Source organism: Cornus florida, unplaced genomic scaffold, assembly GCF_030987335.1.
Source record: "Cornus florida cultivar Cherokee Brave unplaced genomic scaffold, ASM3098733v1 CherokeeBrave_3.0.0_Hap2_Chr06, whole genome shotgun sequence".
NCBI lineage: Eukaryota > Viridiplantae > Streptophyta > Magnoliopsida > Cornales > Cornaceae > Cornus > Cornus florida.
In genome coordinates this window covers 83,132,451-83,157,334 of record NW_026775576.1, presented here as the reverse complement: position 1 = coordinate 83,157,334, position 24,884 = coordinate 83,132,451, and the positions used below count along the sequence as shown (strand labels likewise).

At 33.4% G+C, this 24,884-nt stretch overlaps 2 protein-coding genes and 1 long non-coding RNA gene across 3 annotated transcripts; all 3 read left to right on the top strand.

Annotated features, from left to right (window-relative positions):
• Nucleotides 1-3,045: 3,045 nt before the first annotated feature.
• Nucleotides 3,046-6,760, top strand: LOC132312401 (farnesyl pyrophosphate synthase). Its single transcript, XM_059810758.1, has 12 exons — nucleotides 3,046-3,337; nucleotides 4,009-4,033; nucleotides 4,154-4,269; nucleotides 4,403-4,489; nucleotides 4,573-4,689; nucleotides 4,773-4,861; nucleotides 4,978-5,029; nucleotides 5,510-5,605; nucleotides 5,804-5,848; nucleotides 5,961-6,050; nucleotides 6,143-6,214; nucleotides 6,416-6,760. Exons 1-12 carry the CDS (start codon nucleotides 3,227-3,229, stop codon nucleotides 6,542-6,544), a joined length of 1,029 nt encoding a protein of 342 aa, XP_059666741.1. The 5' UTR covers nucleotides 3,046-3,226; the 3' UTR covers nucleotides 6,545-6,760.
• Nucleotides 6,761-10,808: 4,048 nt separating this feature from the next.
• Nucleotides 10,809-11,289, top strand: LOC132312400 (uncharacterized). Its single transcript, XR_009483255.1, has 2 exons — nucleotides 10,809-10,977; nucleotides 11,129-11,289. It is a non-coding gene; the product is annotated as an uncharacterized LOC132312400 (long non-coding RNA).
• A 5,246-nt stretch (nucleotides 11,290-16,535) lies between these two features.
• Nucleotides 16,536-24,193, top strand: LOC132312399 (protein YELLOW LEAF 1, choloroplastic-like). The gene is made up of 5 exons (XM_059810757.1): nucleotides 16,536-16,693; nucleotides 17,324-17,398; nucleotides 21,169-21,329; nucleotides 22,047-22,122; nucleotides 23,823-24,193. The coding sequence occupies exons 2-5, from the start codon at nucleotides 17,347-17,349 to the stop codon at nucleotides 24,017-24,019; spliced, it is 486 nt and encodes a 161-aa protein (XP_059666740.1). The 5' UTR covers nucleotides 16,536-16,693; nucleotides 17,324-17,346; the 3' UTR covers nucleotides 24,020-24,193.
• The last annotated feature ends 691 nt before the right edge of the window (nucleotides 24,194-24,884 follow it).

Sequence of the window (24,884 nt, the reverse complement as noted above, 5' to 3'; positions counted from 1 at the left end):
ATTCTTTGTTGGTGTGCTATGCCACATTTTGGCTTTCCTAATTCATGTGTATATATATATATACATGCTTATATTGTTCATAGTGTTTACATATTGGAATCTTGGACTCCACACATCCTAACATTGTGTACAAAGATATTAGTAGAAAATTTTTTTAGGGTTTGTTCTTTGAAATTAAATGGTCACTTCAAAATTCATATTTCATATATCATTTTAATATAAAAATTGGGATTTTTTTTGTTGCAGTGATAAAAAATAATAATAATAGAAAGTCCAATAGTTAAACAAATTCGACTAATTTTATGAGTCGAGCTGATGCCATCATGACTTCGTGAAAATTAATGACATCAAGATGACGTCAGTCCTACTAATGTAAATAAGTCGGAGTTGTCCGATTTTGGTATCCTAAATTATTATCCAATGATGGAATTTAGATCGCTGAGTACTTCATATAAGAATGGAGAATGCAAGTTCAAATATTTGGAATCCGCATTAGTAATTTTCTTTTTAGGAAGCCAATCAAAAAGCTATGGATTGGTTTTATGTTTAGGAAGGTGAAAAAAAAAAACAAACAAAAACAAACTACATTAAAATGATTTATATTACAAAATGTCATGTTAATTTCGATACATGTGTGTCTATGTTATATAAATTCTTTGATAATAGATCATTTGAACTGTGTCTGATATATTATTCGAACATGGGTATGTGTATGAAATATTTGTCTAACACTTTTGATGAATGTGCATCTAAAAATTATGTTCAATAATTCAATTTTTATTATATTATTGATTCAAATTGAATAAATTATTATATTAAAAATAAAATAAAAAAATTAAACAATATAAATATTTAGCCATCTCCTACACACATATCTAATTCCATAAGACATTATAGAGATGTGAGTGTGCAAGGCAAGCAGACTTGCTTTGACAATGAAGGCATCAATTGGGCACATGACAAGCGGAGTGGGAAATAAAAAAATGTAACCGAAGTCAAATCAATCCAATATAGATAGTTTTCTTTGAAAAATAGTAAAATAAATCAAATGGACATAATGTGTACTCGTGACTTATTTCATGTTTTCATAAATTAAACCACAAAATATATCCAAATGTTATCTTATATATATACACATAGATTTCCAAATATGCTCTATTTAGGCCAAGTTAGAATTAAAAAAGAAAGAGTACTATCTTTACATATTATAACTAAAAAAAACTCTCAAAATTGATGCTCCGTTCCGTATGAAGGAAAAAAAATTGAATGAAAGAGAGAGAAGAAAAGAAGACTAAGACATCCTTAAGAAAGAGATTAAGCATTTCTCTCTTTTTATTCGGTTGGATGGAAGATAATGAAAAAAACTGACAATTTAATTTGATCGGTAGGATAAAAGGAAAGATAAATTTTTAAGTTATTTTTACTATTAAAGTCATCACTTACTTTATTTATGAGATTTATTAAATATTTATGAAAGGTGATGTTGTAATTTAAAACTTCTATAATAGGCTTACTTGTTTCTCTTCTATCTTCCGTTCATATTTGAGCAGATGAAAATTTGTAAAGAATGAAGTACATCATTCCTATTTTCCTTTATTTCCTTATATCGTCTCTGTCGAACGAAGAAAATTTGTTCATTCCTTCCTATTTTCCTTCCACACCTCTTCTTTCCTTCTTACCGAAAATAGCATTAGAGGGAGAGTAAGTAAAAGATTCAAAAGAAAATAATCACAAACCAAAAATTAGTTCTTAGTGTTTAATATTTCTAAATTCACAAAATAAAAATTCATAAAACGATTTAGTTTGAATATATAAAATTATTTTTAACAGTAAGTCAAAACTTTCTTAAATCTTCATTAATTTATACTTTATTACGTATGGTTCGTTAAACTATACTCTGTAATGTATTGCGAATTAAGATTTTGGTAATAGGGAAGAGGGAGAGTTTTTAATTTCTTATTTGTGAGAGGAAAGAGGAAGCATTATGTGTTTATTTATTATTATTATTATTTAGTTTTTCTTTCCGTTACACCATGTAAGAGAAAATTCTTTCTTTTAAAAATCTGACATGACTTAGTCAAGTTTGATAGGAAAAGTTTTTATTCGAATCTAGAATATTAGCATTAAGGGACAAAAAATAGTTAAAAAAATTAGTTCGAAATTTTGGTTATAGTGAATTGAGATAATTTTGCTTTAGGAAAAGACCAAAACAACGTAGGACACAACTATGAAAATTGATTGTATTTAAATTTCTTCTTTTAGTTTGTATTTATTTATTTAAGATGTTGTGTTTTGTTTTGGTGACGAGGGCGGTGTACTTGAGGACAAGTTGGACTTATTAGACTTTTTTAGTAGCAAGTTGAAAACTACGCTAAAAAAAAAAACAAAAAAACTAAAAGTATAAATTTTTGTAACACCACAAAAGGTCCATTGGTGATAAATAAATCATGTGATTTTTAGAATGTCTGAACTTAATATTTTTATTTTTCGACCGATCAATTTTATTATGATCTCATTAAAATCACTCAATTTCATAAAAACAATAAATGTACTTTACTTTATTGTGAAATTGTGAAATGACATTATTATTTCTAATTTTATTAGGGGCATTTATGTCAATTTGGTGTTTTAAAAAAAAATGTATTCATTCTTTTTTGTTTTTCAAATTCGATTTATTTGATAATTTAAGATCAACAAAAAGCTTGAGACACATTAATTTTGGAATTAAAAACTAAATAAAAATAAATAAATCTAAATTTCAAATTCAAAGTATCAATTAGATATACCTAAACATAGCATTTATGAATATGGGATAGCTTCAACAATTAATTAGATTCATTAATGACAAATTTGCAGCTATTATGAGTACAAAAATTGGAATATATACATGTGTGGTATATATATATATACGGAGTATATATAATTTTTCTATTTGGGTTGTCTGTCTCTCTCTCATTGGTAGATACAGTTGCCTCACTCTGGCGAAGCTCAGTTATACCACTTGTTGTCTTCTTCTTCCAATAAGAAAAGTCGTGGGGGTTGGTATTGCAAAGTCGTCATTCCAAATAGACGGCGTCGTATTTTCTCTCACCTACAAGCACACGCACCACTGTGTTCGCGCTCTCTCTCTTTCTATATATATATATATAAACAAATGGACCACCATCTCTGAGGATTCGCATCTATTGCTCTCTCTCTCTAAATCTATTGCTCTCTCTCTAAAACAATGACCGATCTGAAGTCGAAATTTCTGGAGGTGTACTCTGTTTTGAAATCGGAGCTCCTCAATGACCCTGCCTTCGAGTTCACCGATGATTCCCGTCAATGGGTCGAGCGGGTAATACTATACAGTCTATACAGACATCCATTTATATATTTATGTGTACACGCACATATAGTGGCTCTCTTTTGTTCTTTATGTATTAAGTTATTAACTGAATTGAATTATAGATTTCTTTTAGTATTGGACTTAAAAACAGTTCACAAATTTTCTAATTCCGACATTTATGAATTATTCTAGTTCCCCTTTGGTATGCATTAACTCACTAATTTTCTAATTTGGGCATGATTTATTTTTCGATCTTGGAAGGTTAGTATATGATTTTGATGAATTCTATTGTGAATTCACTGCAAAAAGGGTTAATTATTAAAATGCATATATTAGTGAATTTCGGTGATATTAGAGTACATCACACTACTAATTGTTTGAGTTCAGTACAGGTTCTGAGTTCATGTTTGCTTTGATTGATTGGTTAGACTTGTATCAGAAACTTTACATTGCCTCAAATTATTCATATTGGACTTACAATTTAACAATTGCATGTATGTATGTATGTTTGTGTGTGTATGTATATATATATATATATTTGGGTATGTCTAATGTTTGTGGAATCCTGCAAGTTTTCTAATCAATTATTTTCTTGTGAATATAAAGTGGGCTTATTTACCCTTTAAATTATACATATTCACATGTGTCCTAATTTCGCGTCTATGCTTCATTCATTGCAGATGCTGGACTACACTGTACCTGGAGGTGAGCATAGAATGGTTACATCATTGTACTTTAAGAGATGTCCTGCTGCATTTTCATGACCATATTATGCTAAGATTTTACATTCATTTAACAGCTCATGCTGATTTATTTTATTTGCAGGAAAGCTGAACCGAGGCCTATCTGTTATCGATAGTTACAAGTTGCTGAAAGAAGGAAAAGAACTTACCGATGATGAAGTTTTTCTTGCGTGCGCGCTTGGTTGGTGCATTGAGTGGGTATGGCTGTGATTACCCCTTTCCTTATCTGTGGTCAAGCATACATTTTTGTTATCATAATTATTATTATTATAGTTGAACCTCACTTGTGTTGCATCACAACTTGAACCTTTATTGGCAATTACTCTTGCAGCTTCAAGCATATTTCCTTATTCTTGATGATATCATGGATAACTCTCAAACACGTCGAGGTCAACCATGTTGGTACAAACTGCCCAAGGTGCAAGCCTATTGTCTTGATTTACATTTGTTGAATTTTATTGTGATTGTAACATGCTGTTGACTTCTGAAGTATTTTGTTAGGTTGGTATGATTGCTGTAAATGATGGAATAATACTTCGTAACCATATCCCAAGAATTCTCAAAAAGCATTTCAAAGGAAAGCATTATTATGTGGATCTGCTGGATTTATTTAATGAGGTGCGGTTGTTTTTTCATAGAATAATGAATGAGTTTGCGTACTTATTCAGTATGACAAACTACTCATGAGCATGTTTGAACAGGTTGAATTCCAAACAGCCTCTGGACAGATGATAGATCTGATCACAACACTCGTAGGAGAGAAAGATTTATCAAAATACTCATTGCCTATGTAAGTGAAATTTTTATATGGTTGTGGCTTTGTTTTCTTATTCAACTTCCAATGTGATAAGATGATCTGTCTGTGTTTTTCATTCTAAAGTATGAAAATGATTGTGTTCTTTGCAGTCACCGTCGGATTGTTCAGTACAAAACTGCTTACTACTCGTTTTACCTTCCAGTGAGTAAAAACCCTTTTTTCTAGTGCATTCGTAACTCTTTCTGTTTTGTTTTGGGCTGTGAACGACTTGTGTTTCTTCTTATGGTCATGTTTTCTTTAATGTTCTCAACTGAAGATATCTTATGGAAAATCTGTGGACTTCTTATTATTTGTTTGAAAATGAAACTGCTCTATATTTGAAACTTTTCATTTTGATGGCCACATTTCAAGCTTTGCATGGCTAAGACACACACAGAATTTTTCTTGTTCTGGTTTTCAGAGTTGAATGCACTTAAATATATCATTTGTGCTTCTGTTAATTATCTTGATTCCCTCATGTCCTTAATATAATGAGAAAACTCTGCCTCAGATTCATATGGCTTTATGCGTCCTGGAACCATCTCAAGACTACTTTTCTTTACTTAAGAAGTTTCTTTTTACATCAAAATGTAGTGGATTTGCCTTGAGTTTAAAACGCCGGTGGTTACTTTTTGTGTCCAGGTGGCGTGCGCGCTGCTTATGTCAGGCGAGAATTTGGACAATCATATTGATGTGAAGGATGTACTCATTGAAATGGGAACCTATTTTCAAGTGCAGGTGAGTATTATTTGCACAGATACTTGGTTGTTAAAAATCGCTAATTTTAGAAAAGGAAAATGGAACTGACCTCAACACTCTGCTGGTATGAAATGTGAAGTCTCTCCTTGGCATGCAAAAAGACACAGTTTTTTATGACGACTTTGCCAATGGGTTATGATATCAAGTGTTGATTACTGATCTGTTAATACTTTTTAGGATGATTATTTGGACTGCTTTGGTGCACCTGAGGTGATTGGAAAGGTTAGTTCCAGGATATGCGCAAATGGATTTTGCTGATGCATATTTCTTTACTTTCGACCTCTGCTCTGTTTTGATAGAGATCTCAAAATTATTTGGTCTTTTGCACTATCAGATTGGAACCGACATTCAAGATTTTAAGTGCTCTTGGTTGGTTGTGAAAGCACTGGAACTATGTAATGATGAACAAAAGAAGTTATTATATGTAAGCGACGCGGTGCTCCTATTATTTTTTATTTCTGCTACAAGACTTCAACAGGTGGTTAATTTGCTCATCGACATGAGTTCTTTTTGTAGGAGAACTATGGAAAGGAAGATCCAAGCTGCGAAGCAAAAGTAAAGGAGCTTTATAAAGTTCTCAATATTCAGGTTTGTTTTCTCCACCCTTTCTGATTTGCATCGAGGGGAGCAACAACTTCTTACAGCCAAAAAATTTGGTGTTCTAAAATCTCAATATTCTGCAGAATCCCAAATATTTGCTTTCCTTTTTACACAGATATAGGTCTTTGAAACCCCACAGCATTTCAACTGTTTTATTTTCTAATTCATTTTTTCGGGGGGAACTTTTAGGGTGTATTTGAAGAGTATGAGAGCAAGAGTTATGAGAAGCTAATCAATTCCATTGGAGCTCATCCAAATAAAGCAGTTCAAGCACTGTTGAAATCGTTCTTGGCAAAGATATATAAGAGGCAGAAGTAGGAACTTCACCAAAACCGCAAGGTTGCATGGAGTTGAATTCGAATCTTTTGCCTGATTAGTATTTGTATTCTCCAAACTTGGAGAAAATGTTGTCTGTATTCTATAAGCACGGGTTTTGTTTTCTCTGGACTGGGGGGTAACGAACCGCTACATTATTAAGTTTGAGAATGCACATGGTTCACAATAATAAAATTTATAATGTTGTCCCTCTGTTCACTTCTTGCGTCATTTTTCTTGTTGATTATCCATGTCTTGTTTATTTTTAGAGCTTAGAAGTTGCATGGTCATTTTTATAAGAATGGAGTGAGTTGTGTCTTGAATCATGGTAATTGTGTAATCCGTTATATTTTTCAAAGTTGCAGTTCGAATTTTTTACATTTGAGCATCATCAAAGCGAGGGCTTTTAGTCTATGATCTGGTGATTGCTTGATTGTGTTGCCGCGTATCGTGTTGATCTCTTCCTGGCATTGTCCATTTACCATTGCAAGCTCGCAAGGACTAGCTCTTCACTTTGTTTTATGGAAAAGTAAAATCACTGTTAAGCTTTACAATGTGGCAATGGCATAACTCTGTTCTCTTGACCCACTTCTAGGAAGAAGCCGGAATCTTTTCAGAAATATATATATATATATATATATATATATATATATATATATATGAAGTAGGAAAATTTTAAAATTATAGTTCTTAGTGTGATGCGATTTCATGTTGTGATTTTGCAGTAAGAAAGTTATATTTTGAGCTTTTGCAATGAGTTGTGAAGCATTTTTTTTATTTAAAGGAATGGGCCAAAGAGGAGTTAATCAATGAAAATTACCAATTGTCTCGGACTTATTTTAATTTAGTCAAACTTTTTTTAAAAAAATTCCTAACATTTAAGCTCAACATTATGCATATATATATATTAACAAAATAGTAATAATGGAAAATATTTGCGTCCAGTTTAGAAAACATTTACCATTCTCTGCTGCAAATGGACATTTCCTGGTGTGAGGTTTATCAGATAAATTGATAATGGTGAATTAACCGTCAAATCTGCATATCAATTGGCCTGGAGGACGCTTTCAGTTTCTAGGAAAATTGGTAACAGGTGAACTTTATAAAAAAATATATAAATAAAAATTCTAGTATACTTGATTAAAAAATGGTAAGTTACACTCACCTCCTATGAAGTTTTGACAAATTACACATAAATAGAGCATTTGGCCCTTTATTACCTTGAGATTAACGGCACCCGACCGTTAACAAAAATTCAGAAAATGACGAAATTGCCCTTTCATTGTTATAAAAGATTTCCACATCCTTATATTTTGACAGGAAATGACAAAGTACTATGAAATGCCATTGAAATAATTCAAAGTATCAATTTTCATACCAAATTTTTATTATTAAATTTTACAAATTTTTTTATTATTATTATTATTTTATTTTATTATTTTATTATTATTATTTTTTTGTGACATTCGATTAGGTTTCTTTTTTAAGGGTTTGACAGCAATGTTGAAGTGGTTTCTAAATGGTAGGTCATTGCATATCCTCATACTTGTTATGATTTGCACCAGAAAAAATGTTGGCATGGCATTTAAAGGAAAAGACGGAGTTATAGGAGTTATGTTCTTAAGGTCTTTTACAAAAACATTCTCGTTGGATTGTATGACAAGTCCTGTATTTATTAGGAGGTTTGTGCTCTGAAATTTTCATGACTCCCGGCAAATGATATAAAGTGGCGGAGTCAGAAATTTACTTTAGTGAAGACGATCCTGAACAACAATAATATAATATTTTTAATCAAAAACAATAAATAATAAAATTTAAATATGGATTTATAATATTTCCATTCAATACATATATAATTGAATAAAATTTATGTATTTCATCTCTTGCACAAGACCTCATAATTAGTATTTTTTTTAAATGTTTTTCTCAAACATTCTATGGAATGCTATTCATTTTTCCTGTTTTTCAAAACTAGAAATCTTACTTTGAAGAACAATACTAGACTTGCCGCTAATGATGGGCTAGTGATGATTTTGAGTCATGTCATTTGCAGCTTGCCCTGTAAACTCTGAGTTTCTGAACTACACAATTATCACCAGTCAATGCAAAGGACCGTAGTACCCACCAAAACAGTGTTGTGGAGCTCTTAAAGAATTTGGCTGCCCCTATGCAGATGATTTGAATGACTTTAACTAATGATTGTGCCTCAACCATGTTCAGCTACATCAACCTCTATGGGAAATACCCACCCGGTCTTTTTGCCTGTGAGTGCTGGGAAGGGAAGTTAGGACTGGAATGCCCTGCATTACCACCTTCTTCACATCAAAACCGTCTGTAATTTGGAAATATAGCGGACGCGGTCGAAAATAGAGAAACCTTTTTTCGCGTTTATTGCTGTACTCCACCTTCTTCACACCTGTCTTCTCTCTCTCATATGAATATATATATATATATATAAGTGTACATATATAACAGTGTATGTATTATCTTTGAACACAGAGGAAAGTAAGAGATCTGTAAAATGAATCCACGTCAAAACCGACTGTAATTTGAAGGGTGTTGTTTATATAAAACCAACTTTTCCTCTGTTCTCTCTCTTCTCTTTCTCTTTCTCTCTCTCTTTCTCACAGCTGCTCCTCCCCTTCCGATTTGCTCCCTACACCCTTCCATGGGAGTGGGGAGGTGACCTTTGTTTACCTCCGGGTTAATAACTTTGGCGTGTCTCAATAAGTTCGTCCAGTGAGTAATTTTTTGAAGTAGTTTTTTTGGTTTTGGGTGGCTAGATCTACTTTTGTTTACTTTGTTTTTGACTCGACAGGTTGTATCTGTTGTTTCCCCTCAAATCTGCATATCAATTGGCCTGGAGGACGCTTTCAGTTTCTAGGAAAATTGGTAACAGGTGAACTTTATAAAAAAATATATAAATAAAAATTCTAGTATACTTGATTAAAAAATGGTAAGTTACACTCACCTCCTATGAAGTTTTGACAAATTACACATAAATAGAGCATTTGGCCCTTTATTACCTTGAGATTAACGGCACCCGACCGTTAACAAAAATTCAGAAAATGACGAAATTGCCCTTTCATTGTTATAAAAGATTTCCACATCCTTATATTTTGACAGGAAATGACAAAGTACTATGAAATGCCATTGAAATAATTCAAAGTATCAATTTTCATACCAAATTTTTATTATTAAATTTTACAAATTTTTTTATTATTATTATTATTTTATTTTATTATTTTATTATTATTATTTTTTTGTGACATTCGATTAGGTTTCTTTTTTAAGGGTTTGATTAGGCTTTTTTTTCCCAAATTAAAAAATTAAAAAAATAGGTAGGATAATTTAGCTTTTACAAGAGAAAAAAAGGGTAACAAAGTCTTTTGGTTTGACAGATTTTATTTTATTAAATTAGATAAGGGTATGATAGACATGTTATACTTTTAGGAAAAGTCAAAGTAATAAAGGATGTTCCATATGAATGTAATTTGTCCAAATTTTAAGAAAGAATAGTGTAATTTACCTTAAAATATATATAAACAAAAAACATCTAATAGAAGTAATATAAGACAAATATAAGTTGTTATTGTCTCTCCATAATTTGAAAGCAATGCTTGATAAACTCATCATTTACAGCACTTCAAGTTGGACGGTTGTTTTTTATTTTTCATTCGTTTAATTAGATTCAATAGATTATGCACGACGCACTTAATATAAATAGTGCCAGAGCCAGGAATAATATATAGGGGGGACATATTGATCATGATTAAATAAATCTTGTTGTAATAAAAAAATATATATATATATATATATAAAGAAAAGAAAATTAAGGGGATTTTGAAGGAAATAGTATTATGGTTTGATTGAAGAAGGGAAATGTGATTTTTTTTTAAAGACAATCAAATGAATTTGAAGAGTAACATAGAAAGGAAAGGAAAGAAAAAATTAAAATTTTGGTTTAAACTTAAGTCACATGAAGTGAGAGTCGGAGCGAATTTGAAAGCGGACGTATGAGAGCGGTAGAAATCAAAATTAAGTCATAAATAATAAAAATTTGAATTAAAATACACACAAAACTTAAGAACAAAAATGCACTCGAAACGTAAAAATGACAATTATTGAAAAAGATTGTGCAACTTTGGTTTAAACACCTGCTATAGGAGTATTTGTTAGTCCTGAAAGCCACAATCTTGGAAAAAGTGAAATAATCTGTGGAGCCCAATGACTGAGAACAGGATAAGATCACAAATTTGGAGCTGACTTTATGCATATTAGTGGTTGACTGAAAGAAGAAAGAAAGGAAAGGAAAATATGAAAATAGAATGGATTGATCGGTGTTGCTCCAACTCTTCTTCTTTATCAGTGCTTGTGTCTCTGTTTTTGTTCCTCTTCTCTGCTGCTTCTGCTTCCACTTACATATCAGGAGTGAGGTTGTGTGTGTGTCAATTCTAATAGACCGTCTACATCTATTTAATCAATTTAATCACCTTTCCCAATCATGCTATATCATTCTTGTTAGAGCTCTGTATCTATATATACACACACTATATCCATATGTAATTATACGTGTGTATGGTGCAGATGATATTTTTGGGTCTCACTCTTCCACCGGCCGGAACCTGCTTCAGGGCAAAGGTTTATTTTCTTTTCAATTACAGCCGCTTCTACACAATTTATATGTATAATTGAAATTATTTGTGGGTTCAGTTATAATGCATTAATCTTCCAGATTCATGAGCTCAGATTTCGGTCTTGTTGTTGCCCCCTCTTTTTTGGGGCTTTTCATAGAATAAAAATTACATGAATTCTTTGTTATACTTGGTTGACCTGCAAGATAAAAGATCTTTGTCAACTTAAAAATGTAACTATCTCAGAGCGTGTCTGGAGTGAGAAATTCAGATTCCAAACTTTTGAGTCTTCCTCTTTTGTCTCCCTTTTTGAGTTAAATGAGGGCAATGTTATATGGGTATAATGTGCTCTAGACAAGGAGTTCACAAATCTATATATATATATATATATATATATATATATATATATATATATCTGGTTGTTGTTGGGGGGGGGTTGGGGGTGGCTGGGTTTTGAGGGGAGTCATCCAACAATAGAAAACAGAGTTCATAGTTTTTTTAGAGTGAATTTCTTCCTGACTTAGCTAAAATGTTAAGAAGTTTTAGTAATATAGCTAAGGACAGCCTGTCATGTTTATTTTTTGTGGATATGATTAGGATGCTTTTTGCTTTGGTGAGCTGATCATTTGGTACTTCGAATAAACCTTTTTGTTGTTCTTTGAGGTTCTTGTTTAAAAACTTTTTTTATTTTCTTTTATTTTTAGAATAGCGAAATACAGTAATAAGAAATAGGGTTAAGTGCAAAAAACCCCATGATATATAGATTTTATGCAGAACAAGTCCCTACTTTTTGAAAAAGTGCATACAAATCCTTAAAATTTTAAAAAGGTGCATAACCGGTCCCTCTGACAACTTTTTACAAAAAGTAAAACTTAAAACCCCATTTTACCCTTTTGTTTCCCATTTTGCCCCTCACCATTTGTGCATAAAAGTCCCTCAGCGATGTGCATAAAAGGCCCCCCATACTGTGCTCAGCACCCAATATTTTGATATAGATATAGAAAAAATATTAACAAAAAAATAAAGAACATTAACAAAAATAAATAAATTAAATTTCACGTTATCATCACTAGTAAAATATACCCTTTTCTTGTTTTTTTTTCTTTTTTTTATCAATAGTCAACTTTTATTTATTAATGAAAAAAAGGAAAAAAAAAAGAAAAGAAAAAAGACTGTGGGTACGTTTGGTTATGGAATTAAATTACAATTCTAGTTTAATTTATTATTTTTTAATTATATTAGAATTTTAATTCTGTTTGATTCACCTTTAGAATTTGTATGGATATATGGAGTAATATTTATTTATTTTTTAACAAAAATATAATATTTATCTTATACTTATTAAATTATTATATATTATAGCAAAACAGTATTAGCACCAATTTTGATTAAAAATGGCAAACATGCAGATATAGAATATATATATATATATATATATATATATACAAACCCAAAGAACCCAACAACTAGAGAGATGTAATATTTATTTATTTTGTAATAGAAATATAATATTTATCTTATATGTATTTATTAAATTATTATATAAGCAAAACAATATTAGCACCAATTTTGATTAAAAAGGCAAACGTGTGTATACAGAATGTACATACACGCATAAATACATACAACCCCAAAGAACCACCCAACAACTAGAGAGAGAAACAGCGCCCTCCACCAAACTGCCTCCGCCGCACCAAACTCATTTCTATCTTTAATTTCATTTCTTGCGAAGTCTAGATACTTGTTTTCAGTTCATATGCATTGCTAGTAACTGTGATTAGGATTAGATGCACTTTTATGTTGAAATTGAGCATTTTGCTGACACGTCGCCTTCAGCCTCTTTTGCCTCACCTCACGCATATAAGCGGCAAGGATCCGAGTCAAATAACAACACCCGTAGATCTCTACTGTGGAGTCTCTGTTGTGCAGTCGTCTAGAGAGAGAAAGGGAGAGAGAAGAAGAGGTCAGTTATGGATCCAAAAACAATTATCTCTCTACTCATCTATGCATAACCGTGACACCACCCATCTGCCTTTTTTTTGTTTTTTGGTTGAATCCCATCTGTCTCTTTCTCATATGATATATGATGATTATATGTTAATATTCCAATCCATCCCCAATTTACAATGGCCATTAATCATTGATTTAGACAAACAAACAAAAAAAAAAAAAAAAAAAAAAAAAAAAGGGCGAATTCGAACTGGAACAACGGCTGAAGCTTGCGACGGCGAACCCGAACTGGAACAGCAGGCGATGGGTTTTGATTTTTTGAACAATCTGAAATGATATACCGATATGGGTTATGAACTTTTGATTCTTGCAGCAGATAGATAAACTAAAATATATGGGTTTTGAACTTCTGATTCTGCACCCAGAGAGAGAGAGAGAGCCAGGGGGGGGGGGCAAGTTCAGAGTTGAGAACGAGAATAGCCATGGAGGCAGAGGCTGAAATGATTTGCCCTAATGATATATGGTGTGTGCACGTGTGTGTGTGTGTGTATATATATATGTATATAAATGACAAATTTATTTAAATTTTAAAATATGAAAGGGCATGTTTGGTTTTAAATTTAATTATATTCAGGTTTAGGTTATTCCAATTTTATACAATTTGAGGTTTATATTATCCTTCTTCCAAACAAATCTCATTTTATACAAATTTGGACAAAAGGGTCATTTTACATGCTTGTATTTATAATTATTAATTTATTCAACTGAAGTGAGGGTATTGTCGTCATTTTACACTACCAAGGACCCAATCGCACCAAATTGATAGTATAGGGAGATTTTTTACTACGCAGGGACTGATATACATTATATCGATAGTAGAGGGGGATTTTTTGCACTTAACCCTAAAAAGTAATAGAGAAAGAATTTGGATTACTTTTCACTCACCGGAGTGCTGAAAACGTAATGTAAATTCCACTACTTGTGGTGAAAAAAATGTAGTAACGCAAAAGTTAATTGCTAAACTACTGATCAAAAACATGATAAGTAGGATCTCATGCATTAAATTGCGCGGCAATGTTGAAGTGGTTTCTAAATGGTAGGTCATTGCATATCCTCATACTTGTTATGATTTGCACCAGGAAAAATGTTGGCATGGCATTTAAAGGAAAAGACGGAGTTATAGGAGTTATGTTCTTAAGGTCTTTTACAAAAACATTCTCGTTGGATTGTATGACAAGTCCTGTATTTATTAGGAGGTTTGTGCTCTGAAATTTTCATGACTCCCGGCAAATGATATAAAGTGGCGGAGTCAGAAATTTACTTTAGTGAAGACGATCCTGAACAACAATAATATAATATTTTTAATCAAAAACAATAAATAATAAAATTTAAATATGGATTTATAATATTTCCATTCAATACATATATAATTGAATAAAATTTATGTATTTCATCTCTTGCACAAGACCTCATAATTAGTATTTTTTTAAAATGTTTTTCTCAAACATTCTATGGAATGCTATTCATTTTTCCTGTTTTTCAAAACTAGAAATCTTACTTTGAAGAACAATACTAGACTTGCCGCTAATGATGGGCTAGTGATGATTTTGAGTCATGTCATTTGCAGCTTGCCCTGTAAACTCTGAGTTTCTGAACTACACAATTATCACCAGTCAATGCAAAGGACCGTAGTACCCACCAAAACAGTGTTGTGGAGCTCTTAAAGAATTTGGCTGCCCCTATGCAGATGATTTGAATGACTTTAACTAATGATTGTGCCTCAACCATGTTCAGCTACATCAACCTCTATGGGAAATACCCACCCGGTCTTTTTGCCTGTGAGTGCTGGGAAGGGAAGTTAGGACTGGAATGCCCTGCATTACCACCTTCTTCACATCAAAACCGTCTGTAATTTGGAAATATAGCGGACGCGGTCGAAGATAGAGAAACCTTTTTTCGCGTTTATTGCTGTACTCCAGCTTCTTCACACCTGTCTTCTCTCTCTCATATGAATATATATATATATATATATATATATATATATATATATATATTCATATGAGAGAGAGAAGACAGGTGTGAAGAAGCTGGAGTACAGCAATAAACGCGAAAAAAGCGTATAAGTGTACATATATAACAGTGTATGTATTATCTTTGAACACAGAGGAAAGTAAGAGATCTGTAAAATGAATCCACGTCAAAACCGACTGTAATTTGTTGTTTATATAAAATCAACTTTTCCTCTGTTCTCTCTCTTCTCTTTCTCTTTCTCTCTCTCTTTCTCACAGCTGCTCCTCCCCTTCCGATTTGCTCCCTACACCCTTCCATGGGAGTGGGGAGGTGACCTTTGTTTACCTCCGGGTTAATAACTTTGGCGTGTCTCAATAAGTTCGTCCGGTGAGTAATTTTTTGAAGTAGTTTTTTTGGTTTTGGGTGGCTAGATCTACTTTTGTTTACTTTGTTTTTGACTCGACAGGTTGTATCTGTTGTTTCCCTTCAGTTAGATCTTTGCTCTAGGTCGATTTTTGTTTTTCCTAACTTGATTTGATCTTGTGCGGGTTGGATGTGTGGAGCCGTCTTGTGGATGCAGCTCTGGAGCTATTACCTTGGTGATAGTCTGTCTTTTGATAACTCCAATTACTGCTCTTCTCTCTTGGTGATTTTGTTTTAGAGGGGTGACTTTTTTTCAACAATTTGTATGTTTTATCGGACTTGGTTTATGCTTTATACCTTGGCCTTTGTGTTTTTCAAATGAAAAAAAAAAAAAAAAAAAAAAAAAAATCCTTCAAATTTATGACTCAGAACAGGATAAGATCACAGATTTGGAGCTGAGGCTTCACTTTATGCAAAAATATAAAATTACAACTAAGTCCCATTTTCCCTTTAAAATTATCACCAAGTCCCATTACCAACTCGCCACCGTAGTAATTCTATTTATTTTTCTTTATTGGTATTTGAATATACTGCCCTCAAAATTGACAAAATGACCACTAAGTCCCATTTTTCCTTTATAATAATACAAATAGATACTACTAAATTTTAAATAAGATCAAACCGTTTCTATTTAATTTTAAACCACTGATTCTTTCATTTACACAAATTTTATCAATACGGAGTACCATATCGTTAAGCACATGAAAAAAATAAATAAAAATAAAATCTTAAAAATTGAATAGAACATTGTCATTTTTCATATAAATTTTATATCTAATTTGATAAGTATATAAATGAAATTTTGAATGACTTAGAATTTAAATAGAAAAAATTCTCACCTAGAATATTACTATTATTCATTTCATTGAAAATTGACATAAAAATTGACGGTATTTTTTCCCTCAAAATCTGCTTGACGTGATAGGGGCATAAACGTCATTTCGCGGATGTCATGATAAATATCATGAGAGAGAGACCCTCTCCCTCTCCTCTATCTCTCTCCCTCTCCCTCTCCCTCTCTAACCTCCCTCGGCGACAGAGGCCCTCGTCTTCTCTTCTCCGCCATCTGTAGAGTAAAAAAGCTAATTTCCGGCGAAACAAAGATTCAATTGGTTCATTTATCATCCGATTACAGGTACCAGTATTAATCAAGGGTTGTTGGGTGGCTTCGATTTTATATAAACAAACCCCTCAAATTACAGTCGGTTTTGATTTGGATTCATTTTAATTATTTTAACGGAAAATAGTTGTAGGGAAACTTTCTCGGGAAAAATTTCCTGCGTCTCCGTTCATTTTATTGGATATATATTGGTTAAGTTTCTTTGAATAGATTTCTTCATAGAGAATATCTATTTAAGCTTCATATTATATTCTAAATGAATCTATAGGTTAGAATTCAGGGTAAAGTAATGAATTCTGGGAACTGGATTTTTAAATTAAATGTTTGGAATCCAAGACGGATAGGTTTTGTGCCAGAACTAGGAACCAATTCTATTGTGTTGATATCAAACTTTGGATTGGTTTGGCTTGTATAAATAAGAAAAGGGCTTTTCTAAATTTTGGCCTTGACAATGGCTAGGGAATGATTTTATGAATGTTCTATTGTTGACACGAATTATAGGGTTTATTATTGTTTTGGAATTTTTTTGCGTTTCTTTTTGGGTTCTAAGATGCATGAATTATTTCATAAATATCATGTACTAAGATTTTTTAAAATGTGTCTTTTATGCCGTTATGGTTCTAATGAAAATCTTAAAATTTTCAGGTCATTTTCTCCATTTTATCAAGATGTCTTCGCTGATTGCAAGTACCATTGCCACCCCAACTATGATACCACAAGGTATGTTGTAACTATTATGCTCACCTTCTTTTGTTAATGACTCTTTATTGATAAAAGGGGGGAAAATCCATTATGGAAATTAGCATGGGTGAGTTGTGCATTCTTCATCAGCTGAATGCTAATTAGACGCTTCAAATTTGAAAATGGGTAACCAGGGTAACATACATGAAAATGGTTGTGAAATGTATAGGATAAGTCTACAGCACTTCTAATACAAGTTTTGTTGATTCTCATCCCTTGGTGCCACACACACTGTATTGGATGAGCAAGGTATACATGTTTTTTGCCACATGTTTTTTGCCACACCACGTTAGATAGATATTTCATATTCTGAATGCCTGTAGCGTAATGGCTCTTATTTTGTGTCCCCGTTTTAAGGAATTAGAAAAGTTAATACCCATATATGCACCCGAACACAATATGTATTGATATTAATGTAAACCGGGGCTAAAATGCTTAATCAATTACAAGTTGTCTAGTTTAAGAATTAGAGATCTAAGTAAAGGTATGATGGAGAGCGTAGAGAAAAGGTTTGAGTAATCAGACGTAGGGTTGTAAACGAGCCAAGCCGAGTAATGGGTTGTTTGAGCTCGGCTATACACCATAGTGTTTGGGCGCTCAAGCTTGAGCCAAGCACTCACTTCAATATTAGAGCTCAGCTCGAAACTGTTCACGAAATTTCGAGCCGAGCTTCAAGCTCTAACAGAGAGCCAAATACACACACATATATATATACACCACTTTTACAGATAACAGATCACACAACTATATACTTACACACACTAACGTGTCATAGATGATACATATCTCCAAAAAGAAGAAAAAAATAATTATGTATATAAAATTACAAATTCATCACTTATCTTCACTTCAATCTTTTTAAAGATCTTCAAAGTGACGCCCCTGTAATGCTTTCCATCTCCTCTTGGGTCTTGATTACACAAAATATCAAGCGTGATTTTGAATGACAGACAAGACAAATACAAAATAATAATAAGGACAGTGAAGATTCACAAGAAAATTCAGAAGGGAGGGATTGCAGATGCTGAGAGAGAAGAGGACGGAGTAAAAGAAAGAATAGATAGAGGGCTTGCAGATTGTATGTGAGATAGAGAGACGCTGCCGCTGTTTGAGAAAGGAATAGAACAAGATGATGAGTTTAATTAGATTAGGTTAGGGTTTATATGTGTGTATATGGGCTGATGGGTTGTATGCATTTATGGTCCTAAGTTGGGTTAAGACATTTTAATTTAAATGGACCTTATAGATAAATATGTGGGCTGATTGGTTCCATTTATTTATGAGCCTACATTGGGTTAAGAGATTTTAATTTTAAACTGAACCTTATATAAAAATAGACTTTAGATTCTCAGTTTTAGGTATATATTTGTGTATAAAAATATGTATATACATATATATATATATATAATTATATGTGTTCGTGAACACCTTTACAAGTTTTGTTCACAAACAAACGAGCTGAGCAGGAGATTGTTTGAGATTGGTTCGTTTATGAAATGAGCTTGGAAAGCCTGTTTGAGCTTGGTTCGTTTACTAAATAGGCGAACCCAGTTGTTCACCGAACGTTTGGCTCATTTACAGCCCTAATCACAAGAAGAAAATATATATATACACACATATGTATGGGTATATGTAATGATAATTGCCCTCCAGTGGTCCTGTCGATCTGTGTTTCTGAGAATAGTAGATTAGTTACGCAATCATCTACACATAGGTCAGCTACACAGATGTTATGGGTTTGAAGAGATATAACTATACTACAGTGCTTTGGAGGGTTTCTTATCAGCTTTAACCTAGGTGATTCCATCCACACCAAGTGCTAAGTAAGGTACTGGTTACTTGCATAGTCTTCTCCAAAAAGTGTAGGTCGGTTATGTAGGTGCTATTGCTTTCAAGAGATATGACTGTAGTGCAGTGATTTCGGGAGTCTCATGTCAGCTTCAACTCAGAACTAATGAGATCAAAGCTGGTTCTTAAACCTTTAATCTGTAATAGGAGCAAAGCAAACTGTGTAATTGAATAAAAGAATTGAAGCAAAGGTGCCTATTTATTAATTTTTTTTGGTTTAAACGGCTTGCATTAGGGGATGGATATGGAGGAAGAGGAGGAGGGTAAGAGGGCTGAAGGTTAAGGAGATCCAAAGAGTTGGGACAGATTGTGAGAAAATGGGGGCTGTCCACATTGGGCCAATGAGGAGATCAGACGGGGCAGTTGAAAGAACGACCAAGGCCGATGAAGGAAGAGATTTCATTGATGCTGGTACGAACACATGGAAATCAGATGACGTATGCGCGACTCCTGTATAAGGAGCGTGATATTGTAATAGGGAAATGAGTATAATTTGAAGAGTGTAGTACGATGCATTGCTTCTTCCCTTCACCAATTGTTTGAATAGAGATTTGGGGGTACTTTTACAGTGGTGACTTATTTGGAAAAAAGGGCTTCCACACCTTAAAGCTTGTGAGCTCCTTCCCGCGTCAATTGCACCCTTGTTCAGGAAGGCCAATCAAACACCTAAAGGCTGAGAGTCAGCGCCTGGAAGTAGAGGAGAGAGTAAAAGAAGGAAGGAAGGGAGGCGCTAACATCTCGCTCAAAATCCACTAAGGGAAGGGAGAGGGTAAAAGAAGAAATAAGAGAGAAGAAAGGAGGGGGAGAGGGGGGGGGGGGGGGGGGGAGATGGATTGGGTCAATATTTCATAGAAGATATCTTGATTACTAATCATCTACTTGTGCTGCAGGTCTGCTTTATCTCTCATGTGAATTTTAATCACACCCCCAAACTCATTTATTCATTCTAATTCAAAATTTCAGTTTCACGGCTTTGCATTGGTTATTCTTTAGTTCCCAAATTTTTTTTTTTTTTAAGAAGAGATAAGACTTACCTTGGTCATACACTCCATAGTTTATTTGCACACCCAATTTCATTTTAAGTTCAACATGGCTCTCCTCTCTCTCTTTCTCTCTCCCCTCTCTATTGTATGAAGCTTTGAAGTGCCCTTTCTAATTTGAGATCCCAGACCCATCATTTCGGACTATACCAGAGTTATTAATCATTTCTGTTTTAATGGTTTGCGGGCTTTTTGTCCTGTGGACCCAACCAGTGGTCATAAAGTTGCAATGGCAAATATATTTTGAATGCATTTCTGCTATATAGAAGGCATTAAGGTTAGGTTTTCCTGACCTACCAAACTAATACTGAAATAGCCGTGAAACTTAGCTTTACTTATACATAATTGACTTTATATCTAATTGCCCAGAAAACCCCCCAACAGGGATGGATTTATCAGAGGTTTAGTTGGCTCTAATAATTGCACCCATTTTCTGATAAAAGGTAATAATTGCACCCTTAATTTTATGCCGCTTTTTTATTTTATTTTCTGTTCTCATGCTTATTTCATGCTTTTGATTTATCAATGAGTTCAGTATGATGAAGACAAAATGTCTGTTCTGGGTTCATTGGCGTTATTATTACTTTAAGTCTGACTATAAACGGAACAGGATTTATTCTGCAGAAACTCACTGAGATAAGAGTATGTACTTCTGGATGAAACAAACTGAGTAGGCATTCTAGGTTCCTGTGTATGTGTGGAGGACTTCTTTGACAGTCCTCTATATGTGTGTGCGCGCGCGCGCGTGCTTGAATCTTATAAGACAATTAACATGTGTACACTGTACACTCACAGTTTCAGAAGTTTTTGTATATATTGATACTACTTGCAGTATTAAATTGCCATATCTTTTTCATACAGTGAGATCAGAGTCTCTTTGGACGAGGCAGGCCAAACTTAGTGGATCTTGTGCAGTAGGGCTATGGCCACGTACCTCACAGTGTCAGCCCTTTGATAGAAGACGACCCGTTACACATGCCATTCGGATGAAGTCTGCTTCTTTAATATGCGCTGCTGCTCTGGTAAGTTTAGCTTTTCCTAATATTGGGTTACATTTTACTTCTTTGGCAGCTTGTCAGAAATTTCCTTTTAATGATTCTTGTTATATAAATTTTCAAAGATTACCAAACTCCCTTTTGAAAATAGTTGCAAGGTTCTTGGTTTCCTCGCTACATTCAGTGGAAGGCTTGAAGCTTCACATTTGTTGGTAAACCAGCAGGAGGGCTTGCATTTGCGTTAAATGTTCATGTTTCCCCTTTCAGTCCTTCATTTGATAGTTAGTGTCGAGGCAAGCTAGTGTTGTAAAGCTTCCAAAGCTGGACTTATTAGAATTTCTGTTGTCTTACCTAGGGTTTGGCAACTCAGTATGACATTTAGTATGATAAGCGGGGCTGGCCTACGATTTAGTCAATTGGCAATTAAAGTATGATGTTTTTATGGGCACTCATTGTTCTATTTATATGCTTTTTGGAGGTGCATTATTTTACATTTATAGTATTAATGCTACAGCATTACTCATTAAAAAAAAGTATTAATGCTACAGTATCCCTTACTTGGGAAATGGTTATGAGCCAACCCTTAGATAAACAATGAGGGATTGCAAGAGGGGATATGTCAAAAAAAATATGCTACCATTTGTATTTTTGCTCGAATCTTGTTTTTGTCACATATGCTTGGAATTGACAGCTCTTGAGAATACTTGTGATTCTTGGATCTTGATATGGTTTTTATTTCTGCAGAATGCAAGATGTGGTGCAGAGCAAACCCAAACAGTTACGAGGCAGCAATCAACTATTACTATTGCTCCTATTCAAGGTGACTGTTGCCAGAGACTTGTGAAACTATATTACTGTACTTGTATTCTGCCAGTTATTTATCTTAAAAGTTCCCAGTAAAAGAGTAACTACACTAGTTAGTTTATATAGACTCCTTATAACCAGGTTCAAAGAAATAGAACACTTCTCTGAACCTAAGAATAAAACCTTGATGATAAAGTGAATGAATCCTACACAACCTCTAATTATGAAAAAAAAAAAAAAACAAAATGATTTACTTCATCAGGCTAACTGAGAAGATGCCTTCTCCTCCACCTCTTCCTCACAAATAACCTCATGGGCTTAGCTGCTTTATTAGTAGAATTCTCATGCTCCATGGTCCATATTTACATATCGTTGCAATTGGATTTCTCAGGGTGTGTGGTTTCATGCATTTGAGAAAGAGAGATTTATAGATTGATGGATGGATAGAAAATCGCCAGGTTTATTTTCTTTAATTCATGAACTTCACACTCTTTTGAAGTAAAATACTTTCAATTACTTATAAAGTATAAAATAAAATAAAAAGTAAAATACATTCAATTAAACATAACTTTATGCTTATTTTCTTGGCATAAATTCGTAAACTTATGGAAAAGCTGTGACTATGAGATATCAGAGAGTTCCTTTTCTGTAAAGGTCTAGGTCCATAATATTCCCAAATATTGAATACTAAGATATTTCATAGGAGAAGGTTCACTCTTTTAGGTGCCATTTAACTAAAAGTGTCTGATGGCTCTCCATGCATCATTCAACTTCTGAGGGAGTTGGTGAGTAGCAGGTGCAGTCAACATTAAAGAAAACTGATAATGATGATTTTGACGTGTAAAGACCAATAAAATTGAAGTTGTTCTAGGGAAATGGGTAATTCCAAAAATGATGGGGTTGACTAGTGAAAAAAGACAGTGTACTGGTGATGCGAGATTTTATATAGTTTATTTAAGTTGTTGAGGCCTTGTTGAGTTGGCTTTAAAGATTTCCTTTGTGGGACATACAGAACCGTAGTCCAAATTTGTAAACATAGTAACATACTGAGTCAGGCTTTTGAGTATAAATTTCCATGAAGCGAACGGTGGAAGTTGAATTTTAGTTTTGGACCTGTATTCTAATTGGGGTGAACCCACAAATAAAATCAAAAGGATTTTAAGGATCTGTATTTTAATTTGGGTGAACCCACAAATAAAATCAAAAGGATTTCCACAGATAAATATTTGTAGATACAAATGTCTAGTCAACGTATATGCTTCTGGTTGTATGATTTATTTGCACACATCAACGGGAGGCCGCTGATATTAGGGAACTTGTTTTCTTTTGGGAACTTGTTTTGTTTATTTATTTTATGGTGCATGTAAGAACTGCAGTTCATGATGTAAATCTAGCGTACTTATCAGAAAAGTTATACATTTATCAGAAGTATGAACATCTAACACCAAGCCCGTGTTAAATGCTAAAGCACTTCTAACGCCTCTAACCTTGAGGAACGTTTGGTGCGCTTATGTGCTTGGAAATTAATTACTTTTGCACATGCTCTCTGTTTCCTTATATCTTGCATAATTATGATTAATGAGTTCCTGAATATCTGAAAGCCATCTAGAAACTGATTGGGACTAGAAGACTAAAATGCTGTGTGTTGTGTAAGCTTCTGTTTTGCTAACAAAATTCTTAGGAATTGTTATTTGATGACTCATAACTGAATTCCAGGGAAGGAAAAATCGCCGGATCTCGATGATGGTGGAACTGGACTTCCACCCCGTGACGATGATGGTGGTGGTGGTGGAGGAGGCGGTGGAGGCGGCGGCTGGAAAGGCGGCTTCTTCTTTTTTGGCTTTCTTGCTTTTCTAGGCTTCTTAAAGGATGAGGAAAGTGAAGGGCCTTACCGAAATGGTGGTAGGAGATGATTAAGAGTATTGCGAGTTTGACGAAACTTGAAGCATTCGGTCATGCTCCATGGTTATATTTTGCTTTTTTTTTTTCTCTTTTTTAGCTAGTGAGAATGATAATTACGCAAAGACGCCAACTCAGTCTTCTTGTAGCAACACTCTTCCTTGGAAGATCTATTATTATTTTTTCCATTATTGTGTATTGATAAATATATTAGAAACATATGACAAATTCAATTAAAGTGCTAAATAAAACAAAGTTCAATTAAAGAGTTTATTGCCACAGTGGACTGCACCCTTTTATTAACCTTAAGATCACCCTTTGGGACAAAGGGTTTAATATATACACCCAAACGAACTGCTCAATTCAGTTTTTTTCACTCATCAATTAATATATTTAAGAATCCAAAAAATTAAAAAAGAAAGGAGACCCACCACCATTGCGAAAAAAATTATTGCAAGAATTTTGGTAATTTAAGTTCTTATTGAGAGTAATGCTAGGGGAAGGAAGTGACCAAAAATTAAAAAAAAATATAAAAAGTGGTTTATTTGAGTTTATAGTCTTGCATGAATTAAAAGGGCCAAAAATGATCCATTGTTTGAGAGGAAAGACTTTAGTGAGTTAAATTATGCCTGTAATTATTAATATCATACTTTACTCGATACTGATCTTGAGATTTTTTTAATATCTTGATTTTTGCAAGAGTGACATACCCAAAGAAATGTGTGTATATGATGTGATAATTGAAAATCAGGCTAAATTTTTCACATTCTGAATAAACGAATTCCATGTCAACATTCCAAACAGGAAAAAATCCTACTAGTATGTTAATACTTCTCAAACATCATTTGCTTTTGGTTTATTTAAGGTTTTGTTTCATGT

What these genes read in the sequence shown, in the direction of transcription:
- LOC132312401 (XM_059810758.1), top strand. Translation starts at nt 3,227, where the DNA reads ATGACCGATCTGAAGTCGAAATTTCTGGAGGTGTACTCTGTTTTGAAA. An exon ending in TCAAAATACTCATTGCCTAT is followed by an intron (nt 4,862 to 4,977) that starts GTAAGTGAAATT and finishes TGTTCTTTGCAG; the next exon opens with TCACCGTCGGATTGTTCAGT. An exon ending in GAACCTATTTTCAAGTGCAG is followed by an intron (nt 5,606 to 5,803) that starts GTGAGTATTATT and finishes AATACTTTTTAG; the next exon opens with GATGATTATTTGGACTGCTT.
- LOC132312399 (XM_059810757.1), top strand. Translation starts at nt 17,347, where the DNA reads ATGTCTTCGCTGATTGCAAGTACCATTGCCACCCCAACTATGATACCA. An exon ending in CCCAACTATGATACCACAAG is followed by an intron (nt 17,399 to 21,168) that starts GTATGTTGTAAC and finishes TTTTTCATACAG; the next exon opens with TGAGATCAGAGTCTCTTTGG. An exon ending in TACTATTGCTCCTATTCAAG is followed by an intron (nt 22,123 to 23,822) that starts GTGACTGTTGCC and finishes ACTGAATTCCAG; the next exon opens with GGAAGGAAAAATCGCCGGAT.